Consider the following 13,789-nt stretch of genomic DNA (forward strand, 5'->3'; position numbering starts at 1 on the left):
GAAAATGGCCCAGCCCAGTGCCCCAGAATAACATGAATAGTTTTGCTTCTAGCAAAAACTAGTCTAAATAATGTTATGAATATAATTATTAAACTTTTCAACTTAAAAATGGGCTGAATGAATATCTGTCAGGTTAGAAATAGAAAGAACTAAGGGAGGCTGAGGCAGGACAATCGCTTGAACCAGGGAGTTGGAGGTTGCAGTGAGCTGAGGTTGTGCCACAGCACTCCAGCCTGGTGACAGCGAGACTCCGTCTCAAACAAACAAACAAACAAACAAACAAAAAATGGAAAAGAAATAGGGAGAACTAGCTATGTGTTTCAGTATGCATTTATTTCTCCAATTCTTGATTCTCTCTCCCTTTGAGTGTGTAATACAATAATGCACAGGGCCATGACCTCAAACCCATACCATCACGTTCCATGCCCACATTAGATTCTCGCTTTTCTAGCTTATAATATAAACCTGCACAGCACTTAAGAATTTGTTGCTGTCTCTATGTGATCTTATCTTCTTTCTATTATTTCTTTTAAAAGTGATCTTATTTGCTTTTAAAAAATTACATTAATTAAAACAAAATAAGAAGGCACCCCCTAGTATTAGACCAAACAACAGACAGGAAACTGAAGTTCAGAGAAAGCAAGCAATTTCCCCAGGACCACAGAGCTAGTAAGTAGCTGACCTAGTACTCAAATTTGGATTGTCTGATTCTAAAGTTCACTTGCTGGCTGGGCGAGGTGGCTCACACCTGTAATCCCAGTGCTTTGGGAGGCTGAGGCAGGAGGAGCACTTAAGACCAGCCCGGGCAACATAGTGAGACCTCTTCTTTACTAAAAATTATTTAGAAATTAACTGGCATGGTGGTGCATGCCTGTAATCCCAGCTACTTGGGAGGTTACGGTGGGAGGATTGTTTGAGCCCAGGAGTTTGAGGCTGCCCTCAGCCTGGGTGACAGAGGAAGAACCTGTCTCCCCCTCCAAAAAAATTATATAAATAAAATAAAGTTCATTTCCTCTTTGTCATGCTAGTCTGCCAATTCTTTCCTGCTATGAACTAGGAAGGACGCAGGTGAGAATTACACCCAGTGAAAAGCTGGAGGCCCTGATATTTTCTTTCTTTCTTTTTTTTTTCTGAGTCAGGGTCTCACTCTGTCACCCAGGCTGGGGTGCGTTGGCATGATATCAGCTCACTGCAACCTCTGCCTGCCAGACTCAAGCCATCCTCCCACCCAAGCCTCCTGAGTAAATGGGACTACAGGTGCGTGCCACCACACCTGGTCCTGATATTTTTGACAAAGTTTCTCATTGGTGAGTCCAATAGAGATTCGTTGATTAAGTCATGAAGTTCCCTCTTATAGAGGTCTTCTTTTAGAGTATCCACAGTGATCCATCTCCAGGAAAAGACACCTTTAAAAGGATGCTCTTTGGCTTCAGCTCCTATATCTTGAAAGACCAGAAGTTAACTGGATTGATATGATATCCAGTGGAGTCCTAGGAACGGGAGTTCTTGTATCTGCTAAGGTTATTCCCAATTATTCTAGGACCTCTCAGTATCTGGGAGCCTACAATACACCCTGGACATTCTGAGCACCAACCTTCCAGGGCAGCTGGAAGAGGTACCCGGAAAGAGGTACCCTAGAACTGTCTGGCAGATCTTCCTAATCCTGCCCCACCTACGGAGCCTGCATCAGGTACATGCTTACCAAACAATGACCCTGACCACCCTATCATTTGGGGCAACTTCCTCCAACTGATCCAGGCCATTCAGGTTGACTATGTACTAATCCTACCTAGAGGGAATGCCCAGGTAGACCATAAATTCTACTCTGGCCAAAAATGACCTCCATTTCCACATCATTGCCACAATGCAGCCCAGTGAGACAGCCCTGTCCAGCCTAGTGCTGAGCAGTCAACATCTACAAAGTGTAGACTTTTAACCTCCTAAAGCAAACAGATTCTTCTCTTCCAACCCAAGGATGTGTGAAACACACTTTTTAATGTTAGTACTCTGGGCTGGGCATGGTAGCTCATGCCTATAATCCCAGCACTTTGGGAGGCCAAGACAGGCAGATCACTTGAGATCAGGAGTTTGAGACCAGCCTGGCCAACATGGTGGAACCCCATCTCTACTAAAAATACAAAATTAGCCAGGCATGGTGGTGCATGCCTGTAATCCCAGCTACTTGTCAACACATTTTCTAACAAACTGTATTAGTCAGGGTGTGAAGAAACCTGTAGCACTGCTGGAAGTGGAAATTGGTAAAACCTCTACTGGATCGTTTGGCAATCAAAATAAAAAGATACATCCTTTTGATGCAGGAATTCACTTCTCAGGATTTATCTGTCAAGTGTACTTGTACATATATGGAATGAAGTACGTAACAATATGTATTTGTATGTATAAGGTTATTCACTATAGTGTTGTTTTTAATAGTGAAAGACTGGGCCAGGTGTGGTGGCTTATGCCTGTAATCTCAGCACTTTGGGAGGCCAAGGCAAGTGGATCACCTGAGATTAGGAGTTCGAAGACCAACCTGGCCAATATGGTGAAACCCCATCTTTATTAAAAATACAAAAATTAGCTGGGTGTGGTGGCGGGTGCCTATAGTCCCAACTACTTGGGAGGCTGAGGCAGGAGAATCGCTTGAACCTGGGAGGTGGATTGCAGAGAGCCGAGATTGAGCCACTGTACTCCAGCCTGGGTGATAGAGCGAGACTCTGTCTCAAAAAAAAAAAAAAAAAAAAAAAGTGAAAGACTGGAAACAACCTAAATGCTTATCATGGTTAAATAAGTTATGATACATCCACATAATGCAATACTATACAGTTATAAAAAAATACGGAAACTCTTTACATATTATTAAGGAAACATCTTAGAAATGTACTGTTAAGTAAAAGTAAAACAAACAAGGGCTAGAATGTGTGTAGCATACTACCATTTGTGTAAAAGGGAAGGGAGAGCAAGTAACACAGGCAGGGGAACAGGGAAGCTGGGGTGTAGAAATGAGATGATTTTGTATTATAGACCCTTTCGAATTTTCAACCAAGTAAATATGCTCTCTTTTCAGAGAAACAAATCCAAAGATTGAATTCTCAACTCCTTGCTAAGAAATAATGTCTAGTATCTCAAAAAATGAGGGTAAAATTTTCAATGCGGGAAAAATTATGATTATTAAAATAATTACATATATGTAAATAATGATAACAGCATCTCACTGAGTCCTCTCAGCAAACTTGCGAGGTAGGAACTATTACTATTACAATCTCATAGATGAAGAAATGAAGGCATAGAAAGGTTAAATAATTTGTCTACTGCCACACAGCTGGTAAATTATAGAATAGAAATTCCCCGACACTACAAAATTTGGCATCTTTAAAAAAAAGTATTATTGGCCGGGTACGGTAGCTCACGCCTGTAATCCCAGCACTTTGGGAGGCCGAGGCAGGCAGATCATGAAGTCAGGAGATTGAGACTATCCTGGCTAACATGGTGAAACCTTGTCTCTACTAAAAACACAGAAAATTAGCAGGGCATGGTGGCGGGCTCCTGTAGTCCCAGCTACTCCGGAGGCTGAGGCAGGAGAATGGTGTAAATCCAGAAGGCGGAGCTTGCAGTGAGCTGAGATCACGCCACTGCACTCCAGCCTGGATGACAGAGCGAGACTCCGTCTCAAAAAAAAAAAAAAAAAAAAAAATATATATATATATATATATGTTATTATTATTAATTTATTTTGTAACTGTCCTGTGACTGTCGTAAAAAAATTTGGCATCTGAAAGCAAGGGGAGAAGGATACAAAGAACAGCACAGAACTTTAAACACAAGTGAAGAAAGTTTGGGAGAATCACTTTCATTTAAAAAACAATTAAATTTCGGCTGGGCACAGTGGCTCACGCCTGTAATCCCAGCACTTTGGGAGGCTGAGGTGGGCGGATCACAAGGTCAGGAGATGGAGACCATCCTGGCTAACATAGTGAAACCCCATCTCTACTAAAAATAGAAAAGATTAGCCGGGCGTGGTGGCGGGCACCTGTAGTCCCAGCTACTCTGGAGGCTGAGGCAGGAGAATGGCATGAACCCGGGAAGTGGAGCTTGCAGTGAGCCGAGATTGCGCCACTGCACTCCAGCCTGGGCGACAGAGCCAGACTCCGTCTCAAAAAAAAAAAAAAAAAAAAAAATTAAATTTCAAACATATGTTGGTTTATGTTGGTTCTCCTGAACCAACTTTGTTAACTTGCATAAATTTTCATCTAACAAAATTAAAAGAAGCTATAGATAATGATTGTTTAATTTGGTCCTTTTAGTATCTGGAAAAAAGCTCAAAGTCCTAATATGAACTTGATGTAATTGCTACACTTCCTTTTCTTTTTTTTTAAAGTCTCACCCTGTCACCCAGGCTGAAGTGCCGGGATGTGATCTCGGCTTACTTAAACCTTCATTTCCCAGATTCAAGTGTTTCTCATGCCTCAGCCTCCTGAGTAGCTGGGATTACAGGCGCATGCCACCATGCCCGGGTAATTTTTGTATTTTTGGTGGAGACAGGGTTTCACCATTTTGGCCAGGCTGGTCTTGAAATCCTGGTCTCAAGTGCTCCGCCCTCCTCAGCCTCCCAAAGTGCTGGGATTACAGGTAGGAGCCACCACGGCTGGCCAATAGCTACATTTCACAGATGTATGATACTACCATATAGATAAATAGACCTAAGAGAAAAGTATTAATAAATCTAAAGTATAATGTGAAGTAAACTTTATTCTTACCATTTTCCTTTTCGATGACAATGATGGCTCATTTATCTGGAACAAAAAGAGTTCAAATAGTTTTTCAAAGGCATGTGAAGCTACTTTGCAAATATTTTCATCCATTTGTATTTATAGCTCAATCTCAATTTTAAAAGGTCGATCCTCTACTTGATGGGTGTTTCTCATCCTCTTTTTGCCTAGGTTTTGAAGGGCCAGTGGAGAACTGAGAAGAGGGATAACTGTAATTCCCTGTCAATCAGGGGCATACAGAGGAGTAGGGAATATGGGGTGGTGGAAACTGTTAGATAAACCACTCTGAATTACCCTCAAATTTTATTTATTCTTGCCTCCCATTACTTTGCATGATTAAAGAGTTAGGACAATTACTCTATAAAATTAACAGAAAAAAGCCCTGGGCTATTACATCTTCTAACCTTTAGGAAGTTACAGCAACATACAGACAGGCACAACTTTCAACATCAGGTGACTGAAGTCTAATTAGGCATTATGAAAAGTCTCATAGACGTAAGTTTTTGTTGAGAAAGGAAGAAGAAATAAAAGTATTATGTTGATCATTCTATTCACATAGAATTTTCAAATATTAAGATTTAATAACTTATGCAACTAGCATAAAATTATGAGGAAGTATGTGAGTTTCACTATTTGGATTTCATATTGATTAGAATTAAAATTTTTTATTTTGTACACAGAGATGTACATTTGAGAAATAAATTGTAACTTTAAGAACAAAAATGTAATATATGTGAAGGTTTGCTACATAAAAAAAAGGTAAGAAATATGCTTAATGTGCTAAGACAACTTTTTAGAAATAACTTGAATCTATGTAGAGTTCTAGCAAGATAAATTATTTTGTGACAATCAAGCTAGGCAAGGTGGCTTATGCCTGTAATCCCAGCACTTTGGGAGGCTGAGGGGAGAGGACTGCTTGAGGCCAGGAGTTTGAGACCAGCCTGAGCAACACAGCGAGACCCTGTCTCTACAAAAAAATTAAAATACATATATAGAGAGAGATCACATGGACACATGTCAAAGTTCTTTGTATAACATGTAGCTACTTGTTATAAAACTATTTTTTTCCACCAAGCACAGTGGCTCATACTTATCATCTCAACATGTTGGGAGGCTGAGGCAGGAGGGTTGCTTGAGCCCAGAAGTTCGAGACCAGCCTGGGTAACATAGTGATACCCTGTCTCTACAAAAAATATTAAAAAATAGCTAGGTGTAGTGGTGTATGCCTGTAGCCCCAGTTGCCTGGGAGGCTGAGGCAGGAAGATTGCTTGAGCCTGGGAGGTCAAAGCTGCAGTGAGCCATGATTGTGCCACCGTATTGCAGGCTGGGTGACAGAGTGAGACCCTCCCTCAAAACAAACCATCATCAGCAACAACAAAATGATTTGTTTCCCATTCCACTAGGTGTAAAAAGAAAATTTAAGGCTGGGTGCGGTGGCTCACGCCTATAATCCCAGCACTTTGGGAGGCCAAGGTGGATGAATCACCAGAGGTCAGGAGTTCAAGACCAGCCTGGCCAATATGGCGAAACCCTGTCTCAACTAAAATACAAAAATTAGCTGGGCATGGTGGCGTGTGCCTGTAATCCCAGCTACTTGGGGGGCTGAGGCAGGAGGATTGCTTGAACCTGGGAAGCGGAGGTTACAGTGAGCCGAGATTGTGCCACTGCACTCCAGCCTGGGCAACACAGTGAGACTCCGTCTCAAAAAAAAAAAAAAGAAAATTAAAAACACCAAAAGACGGGCCAGGCATGGTGGCTCACACCTGTAATCCCAGCACTTTGGGATGCCAAGGCAGGTGGATTACTTGAGTCCAGGAGTTTGAGACCAGCCTGGACAACACGGCAAATACTCATCTTTAAAGAAAAAAAGAAAATTAAAAAAATTTTAAAACCAAAGGGCTACTTGTTGTTATGCATCAGATTCAAGCGAAATATTAAAAACAAAATACATATGTCAGTGTATGCTGTTGTAAGGACAGGATTTAATTTTTATTTATAGTTTTGCCCAATATATACCATGTGCAACTGTATAGTATCTAAGAAGTCTTAGGAAAAGTGGAAAAGCAAAAATTCATAATATAGTTAATTTAAAATTACAAAAGAAATTTAAGGTAAATACTGAAAATTTCAGTGGCATAGGAGAGTCTACTACACACATCTCCTTGGAAGAAAGCAAAGTATCAACTTACTTCAGAGAATAATGTAGCCAGTGGAACATACTCTAACATTTGCTACTGTTCAACCAAAATAATTTTAGGTAGGGCTTTTATATAATCTCATCCTTCAGTGATTATTATTTTATTCTTATTGTTCTCATTATTATTTATTCTCATTATTATCCTATTAAGTTATAGAAATACAAAAACAACATAGGACTTCCATTCTCATTTTGGACCATACGTCTTCCCAAAATAAAGACAAATTATCAAAACCACTGGGCAAGTTTTCAGAGTATGTTCATTACAATTCAATCTCTCAGTACTTAAAAAAATCAAACATGGTTTACCATATTCTTATTTGGCCTTATTCAACTCACTGGGAGAAAGTAAATCATAACATTTAAATGAAAAATTAGGAGTTTTTATTAAGTTTTACCATATTACAGAATTAAGATTGTTCTCAAACTTACTTCAATGATGAGACACTTATTTTACTGACTATATTCTTCTTCTTTGTAAAAATTCAGTAGCTGTGTCTTTTCCTTAAGCTTCAGACAGACATAATAACGCAGCCAACAAACTATATATCACACATCTGGTGTCTACTTGCAATGTTATATAACAGCCAAACACCAGAGTGGGTTATCCCAGTCAAAGCATGTCAGATATTGCACTAGGACTTTTGAATCTCAAACCATTAAAAAAAAGAAAGAAAGAAAGAAAAGAAAAGATTTCTATGAAAGCTTTCTGTTTTGAGCACTATACTTTTTTTTAACAAGCGAGCAAATAACAGAAAAAACAAACATATACACACAAATGAGGGATTACGAAATCACTTACCTCTTGTTGTTCCATATATTCTCTATGTCTCCGAGCTGCCTCATGCCTCCATAACTTCAGGCAAACCAAAGCACTAATGAGATAAACTATCATGGTAACAAATAGGAAGATCATTGCAGCTATCTGTCCTCCTTCTACCCGGCAGAACACTGCGTTCACTGGTGTATTAAATAACGGATAGTAGCAGAGGCCACCTCGGTTGGTATCATTCACATAGACTATGGCTGCGGCCATATACAAAATAAACAAGGCAACGTTAATTCCAAATTCAGTTAGGGGCCACCAATTAGAGTCCAGAAGAATGGTCCGGTAATACATGGACATTCCAAGAACCAGAATAATAATGGTGGTGATCCAAGCTAATCCAGCAACCACAAGTATAAAAGGGGTCTTAGGGCCACTGTAGTAATAGCCCCCATACATACTGCCCAGTCCACCAACGCCTCCCATGCCATACGGTTGTGAATATCCAAACAAGTTGTACCACTCACTGTCCTTGTGAATGTAAGCTGTGACACAAGCAAAGACACCGGCCCCCAAAAGCAGCTCCACCACCCCCAGTATTCTCAGCAGGCCTGCCCACGACTTCATGTAGGAGTACCTGAGGTTATACTCCTCCACCTTCTCACTGTATGTTCGCACTGTTTGTGTGTGTCGGTCTAGAGATCCATAGGGATCCTGGGGAAACACTGCGTCAGCCTCTTTCCGGGAACTAAAGGTTCCTCCTGACCCTCCGTAGGGATCTTTGCAGGAGTTGGGGGGCGAATGGTGGTTTGGTCTTGCTGGAGAGGCTGGTGGTGAACACTCCACTCCATCGGAGATGTATCTGATATCAGACACTGGCTTATCCCATTCGGGGTCCTTTTTCTTCCCTCTGAAGAAGTTCTTCCAGGAGTCGGGGACAAAGCGCCTTACTGGTTTGAGATCTGGCACTACAGCTGGTTCCTCTGTGTCACTTGAGTAGAAGTCTGGCCCAAATGGTGGCTGTAATGGGAGAGGGGGTGGTGGCAAGGGATCAGCGCTCACTGCCCGCTCACTGTCGTGAAGAGTTGGGCGGGTTCTTATGGTGCTATCTTGATAGGGCAGGTCGCTTGGGACCGCATCGTAGTGCCTGTCCCGATTCCTGGATCTTCCATCATTTGATGACATTTGTGATTTTCACACCTGTGGCCAAATGTAAAGTTATCACTTATGATTAGTTACTTATCCTCTCAACGATGCTGATTTTATTCACGTAGTAGCAAAAACTATTTAGGAGACCAACAGGATCATGTCTAATTATTATGATATACAAAAATGATAAATATGAGACTGGGCATGGTGGCTCATGCCTGTAATCCCAGCACTTCGGGAGGCCAAGACAGGCGGATCATTTCAGGTCAGGAGTTTGAGACCAGCCTGACCAACATGGTGAAACACTACCTCTACTGAAAATACAAAAACTAGCCAGGCGTGGTAGCATGCACCTGTGATCCCAGCTACTCGGGAGGTTGAGATATAGATCGCTTGAACCCAGGAGGCAGAGGTTGCCGTGAGCCAAGATTGCGCCGCTGCACTCCAGCCTGGGTGACAGGGCTAGACCTTGTCTCAAAAAAAAAAAAGACAAATATGTATATTTTAACAATATAGATTTTCTATATTTCAAACAATTATATTACCTAGGGATACAGTCATCATTCTATGCCATTTTAAATGCAATCAAGATTTGAAATGTTAGGCTGGGCATGATGGCTCATGCCTGTAATCCCAGCACTTTTGAGAGGCCAAGGCAGGAGGATCACTTAAGGCCAGGAGTGGAAGATCAGCCTGGCAACATAGTGAGACCTGTATCTACCCAAAAAATTTTTAAAAATTAGCCATGTGTGGTGCTGTGCCCAGTCTCAGCTAGTTGGGAGGCTAAGGTAGAGGAGAGAATCACCTGACCCCAGGAGTCTGAGGTTACAGTGAGCTCTGACTGCACCAGTGCACTCTAGCCTGGGTGACACAGCGAGTCTCTGTCTCTAAAAAGGGGGAAAAAAAAAAAGAAATGAAAACTGAAATATTTATAAATGTAATTTATCTGTGAGACCTATTAAACAATAAAAGAACAAAAGTGACAAAACTTTAACAAAACAGAACGCGAACATACTCCCAAGTAGAGTCATTTCCTCAAACATCTAAATCAAAATACTAAGAGTTTGAGTGTAGCGAAATTTGATGGGTCAGCAAATATTCTTCATTTTCACTTGGAATAGCCTAGGAGAAGCAGTCTGTTAAAACAAAGGGAGTGCACAGCCCTTCCCCTTCCTAAATCAACAAAGTCATTTTAGAAGACTTGCTTCTTCCAGTCTAAAATATTAACAATGGAAACTAGATGTAAAAAAATTGAATCTCAGAGACAACAATCACCAAAGGCTAAGGCTCCCCCAAGGCACAATAGAGAATGGCAGCAATGACCATTAATATTACTCTTTCCAGAGCAATTCAGGTGATTTACTGTTCCCAAGGAGAGACTCAAGTATCTCAGAAGGTATTTAATCCACTTCAAAAATAAAGCAGAAAATGCACTTTTACTAAGCCTATTGATTCATGAAATCAGTGCTCTGCACCCATACACAGGAAGAAAACCATTTGCGAATTAACTACTAGGGTTAAGGTATGCCGAATTTCTCTCTCAAATTGTTTATAAGTATTTTGCTTGAAGAATTAAAATTTTTTTTTTCATTCACACCCTGCCAAGTCTCATTATTGAAGACTTAAACTGGGCACATGGTATTGTACTTGATACTACGGTCTCAAAATTAAAATGGATAACCCCATCTTTTTTGTTATTGTTTTACTTATTTATTACTTATTTACTTATTTAATATTTTAAAGACAGGGTCTCACTCTGTTTCCCAGGCCAGAGAGTAGGAGCATAATCATAGCTCACTGCTGCCTCAGCCTCCTGAGTAGCTGGGACTACAGGCGCATGCCACCATACCCAGCTAATTCTTTTTTTTTTTTTGAGACTCGCTCTGTCGCCCAGGCTGGAGTGCAGTGGCTCGATCTCAGCTCACTGCAAGCTCCACCTCCCGGGTTCACGCCATTCTCCTGCCTCAGCCTCCCGAGTAGCTGGGACTACAGGTGCCCACCACCATGTCTGGCTAATGTTTTGTATTTTTAGTAGAGATGGGGTTTCACCGTGTTAGCCAGGATGGTCTTGATCTCCTGACCTCGTGATCCGCCCGCCTCGGCCTCCCAAAGTGCTGGGATTATAGGCGTGAGCCACCACACTCCGCTGCTAATTCTTTAAAATTTTTAATAGACATTAAGTATCACTGTGTTGTCTAGGCTGGTCTTGAACTCCTGGGCTCAAGCGATCCTCCTGCCTTGGCCACCCAAAGTGCTGGGATTACAAGCGTTAGCCACTGCACCTGGTCTGATAACCCCAGCTTTATACTGTTGAACGATTTGGAAATTCCTAAGGCTTTATTTTATTTTACTTTGGAAAACAAAGACCCTTCATTTAACCTGCCTTGCACCAGGCATGCTGAAGGTATACTGGTGGACAAACCAGACTGAAATCCTTGCCTTCATGATGCTTTAACTGGGGGAGTGCCGGGCGGATTGACAGATGATAAATGAAATATACAGTATGCTAAAGAACAAAGTTGAGAAATGGGGTAAAGACTGCAATGGTGACAGGATGTTACAATCTTAAACCGAGTGACCAGGGAAATCTTCATAGAGAAAGGGACATCTGAGTGTAGAACTGAAGGTGAAGGAGGAAGCCCGGCCATTATCGGGGACAAGTGTTCGGGCAGATGGAACAGCTAGCGCAGATGCCCTGAGGCAGGAGTGCCTGGTATGTTCAAGAAATATTCAGGCATGGAGGCTACTGTGGCAGCAGCAAAGTGGGTAAGAAGGTGAATAGTAGAACTGAGGCCATCTGAATCATGTAGGGCCTTGAAAACCACTGGAAAGAAAGGACTTTGTCTTTTGCTGGGAGTGAGATGAGAAGCCACTGGAGAATTCTGAATAGAGGAGTGACATGATTTGACTAATTTTAACAGTATCACTATGGATGCTGTGTTGAGAGTACACTTCAGAAGGCAAGAGGTAAAACAGGAAGACTGGCTAGGCCATTGAAATAATCCAATGGATCTCTGAGATCGTGAGAAGAGGTCAAATGCTAGATAGGTATTTAAAATTTTTATTATAGAAATTTTCAAATATAATAAAAAGTAGAAAGAATAGCATTATGAACCCTTGTGTACCCACATCCAGCTTCTACATTTATCAATTTGTTGCCAAACTTGTTTCATTTATACTCCCCATACTATTTCCTCCGCCGCTGAGTCCTCTGAAGTAAACCCCAGACATCTGATCATTTTATCTGTCTATACTTCATTCTCCACCCCTCCCGCTTAGCCTTGGGGAGCAGTAGACTGAAGAGTGTTTCAGATGCGTTAAAAATCCAGGAAGAGATGTAAGGGGGCAAGCAAGGCACAGAGAATATGTACAGACTGGAGACAAGAGAATGGGGTGGAACCCTAGGGTCTTCTAATAGGGCACTCTGACCTTAAAGGATTAACTCTGATGGACCCAGCAAGGTGCCCAGTGCAAAGCAGTTCTGTATATTATAACAATCATTTATTTTTGTACCTTTCTCTTTTACCTTTCTCTAAGAAAAGTGTAAGTTCTAGAAATGCTATTACGACTCTAGTTTTTGAAACACATTCCTAAGAAATGTAGAAGCAAAAGCATAACAAATGATTTTAGCAAGTTTTACACAGCGTTTACAGGATACACCATGCTTAATTCAACTCACTGGTAAAAATAAGATTCACTGTAATGGATTTAACTCTTCACCTGTGAAGTGGCTTATTTGAATCAAATCACCTTATCCATTTTTAAATAAAAAACAAGCAATTATTATAGAGTTGTGGAAAAGCAAGTTAATGTGATTTTTAGAAGGTAATGGTTAGCTGTATTTCATTACATCTTAAATATCTGGATACCCCTAATGTCTTTCAGGATGTCACTGAGAGTCCGTTCTGGTCCCGCAGGCTGCGGCAGCGTGTGTCTTTGTCCCGCTCAGGCCCCGGACTCTTACTTCACTCTCGTACATTCATTTTGGAAAGCCGCGGCAGCGGCAGGAGAAATGGCTCCCCCAGCTAAGTGTCACAGGAATCATGCCTGGTCACCTTTCCACAAACAGAACCACCGGTTTACCTGGCTTAAAAGTTTTGCTGGACCCAAGAAAGGGGTAGATTTCGGATACTTCTGCGCTTCCAAGGGATCGGGAAAAGCTCTGTGGTTCTAACTAACCCACGACTGCCCGGGGGTACCGAGCATTTTCGCTGTGGGGTATCCCCCGCGCCAGCCTCTGGGCGCCCGGTCTCACAAATCTCACTGCGTCCTCGGCTCTGCCCGCGCCGGCTGGGCGTTCGTCTTCGCGTTTCTGGCTGAAACCCACTGTCTTTGGAGATTCCGCCCCAACGAGGCCGAAACTAAGCCGGGAGATCTCCCAGGTCAGGAGCACCGGGATCGCCCCAAGGTGCGCGCCGCGCCCCGCCCCGCGCCCGGAAGGACGGCGGCTCGGCCGCACCTGCGTCTGCAGAGCGAAACCCGGCGGGACGCGGGCCTCCCCGATCCCTGGCTCCGGCCTCCCCCGCGGGCTATGGCAGGCTGAGTGCCGCCGAGCGCGGGCACCCTTCGGTCCCCGCACACCTGGGCTGGGGGCCGCCGGGCCCTCCTCTCCCGGTCACGTGGCCCCACTTACCTGCGCAGTCCACCCCGGCCCCACTTACCTGCGCAGTCGCCAGGAAAAGCGCGCACGCCGCCCGGGACTCTGAAACCGGTATCTGACTCCGGGGCGGGGGTGGGGCCGGGCGGGACGAGCCCAGCTTTGCCCGCCCAGCTCTGCCCCGCCCGGCTCTATCGGCCCGACTCCCACTCTGGACCCAGGCTGATCGGTGCCACCGGCCGGCACCTCGCGGCAATGACTACACACGGGGCTCTTTTGGAAAGATAGTTACAGTTCTCGTCTCAGCTTTG

General features: G+C 43.0%; 1 protein-coding gene across 3 annotated transcripts in view; it reads right to left on the minus strand.

Annotated features, from left to right (window-relative positions):
- The window catches only part of LOC105475188 (MARVEL domain containing 2), a 31,792-nt gene extending 18,179 nt beyond the window's left edge, over positions 1-13,613 (minus strand). The window contains exons 1-3 of one of the 3 annotated variants that reach the window (XM_011730240.2): positions 13,543-13,613; positions 7,769-8,932; positions 4,758-4,793 (exon numbers count right to left, since the gene is read on the minus strand). In XM_011730240.2, coding sequence (XP_011728542.1) covers positions 4,758-4,793; positions 7,769-8,917 — 1,185 coding nt within the window. In that variant the 5' untranslated portion in view covers positions 8,918-8,932; positions 13,543-13,613. Of the gene's footprint in view, positions 1-4,757; positions 4,794-7,768; positions 8,933-12,964; positions 13,269-13,340; positions 13,433-13,542 lie in introns of those variants that run through there. The other 2 variants (XM_011730241.3, XM_011730238.2) reach the window with 2 other exon arrangements.
- Positions 13,614-13,789: the final 176 nt, after the last annotated feature.

Source organism: Macaca nemestrina, chromosome 6 (genome assembly GCF_043159975.1).
Source record: "Macaca nemestrina isolate mMacNem1 chromosome 6, mMacNem.hap1, whole genome shotgun sequence".
In the NCBI taxonomy this organism is placed as follows: domain Eukaryota; kingdom Metazoa; phylum Chordata; class Mammalia; order Primates; family Cercopithecidae; genus Macaca; species Macaca nemestrina.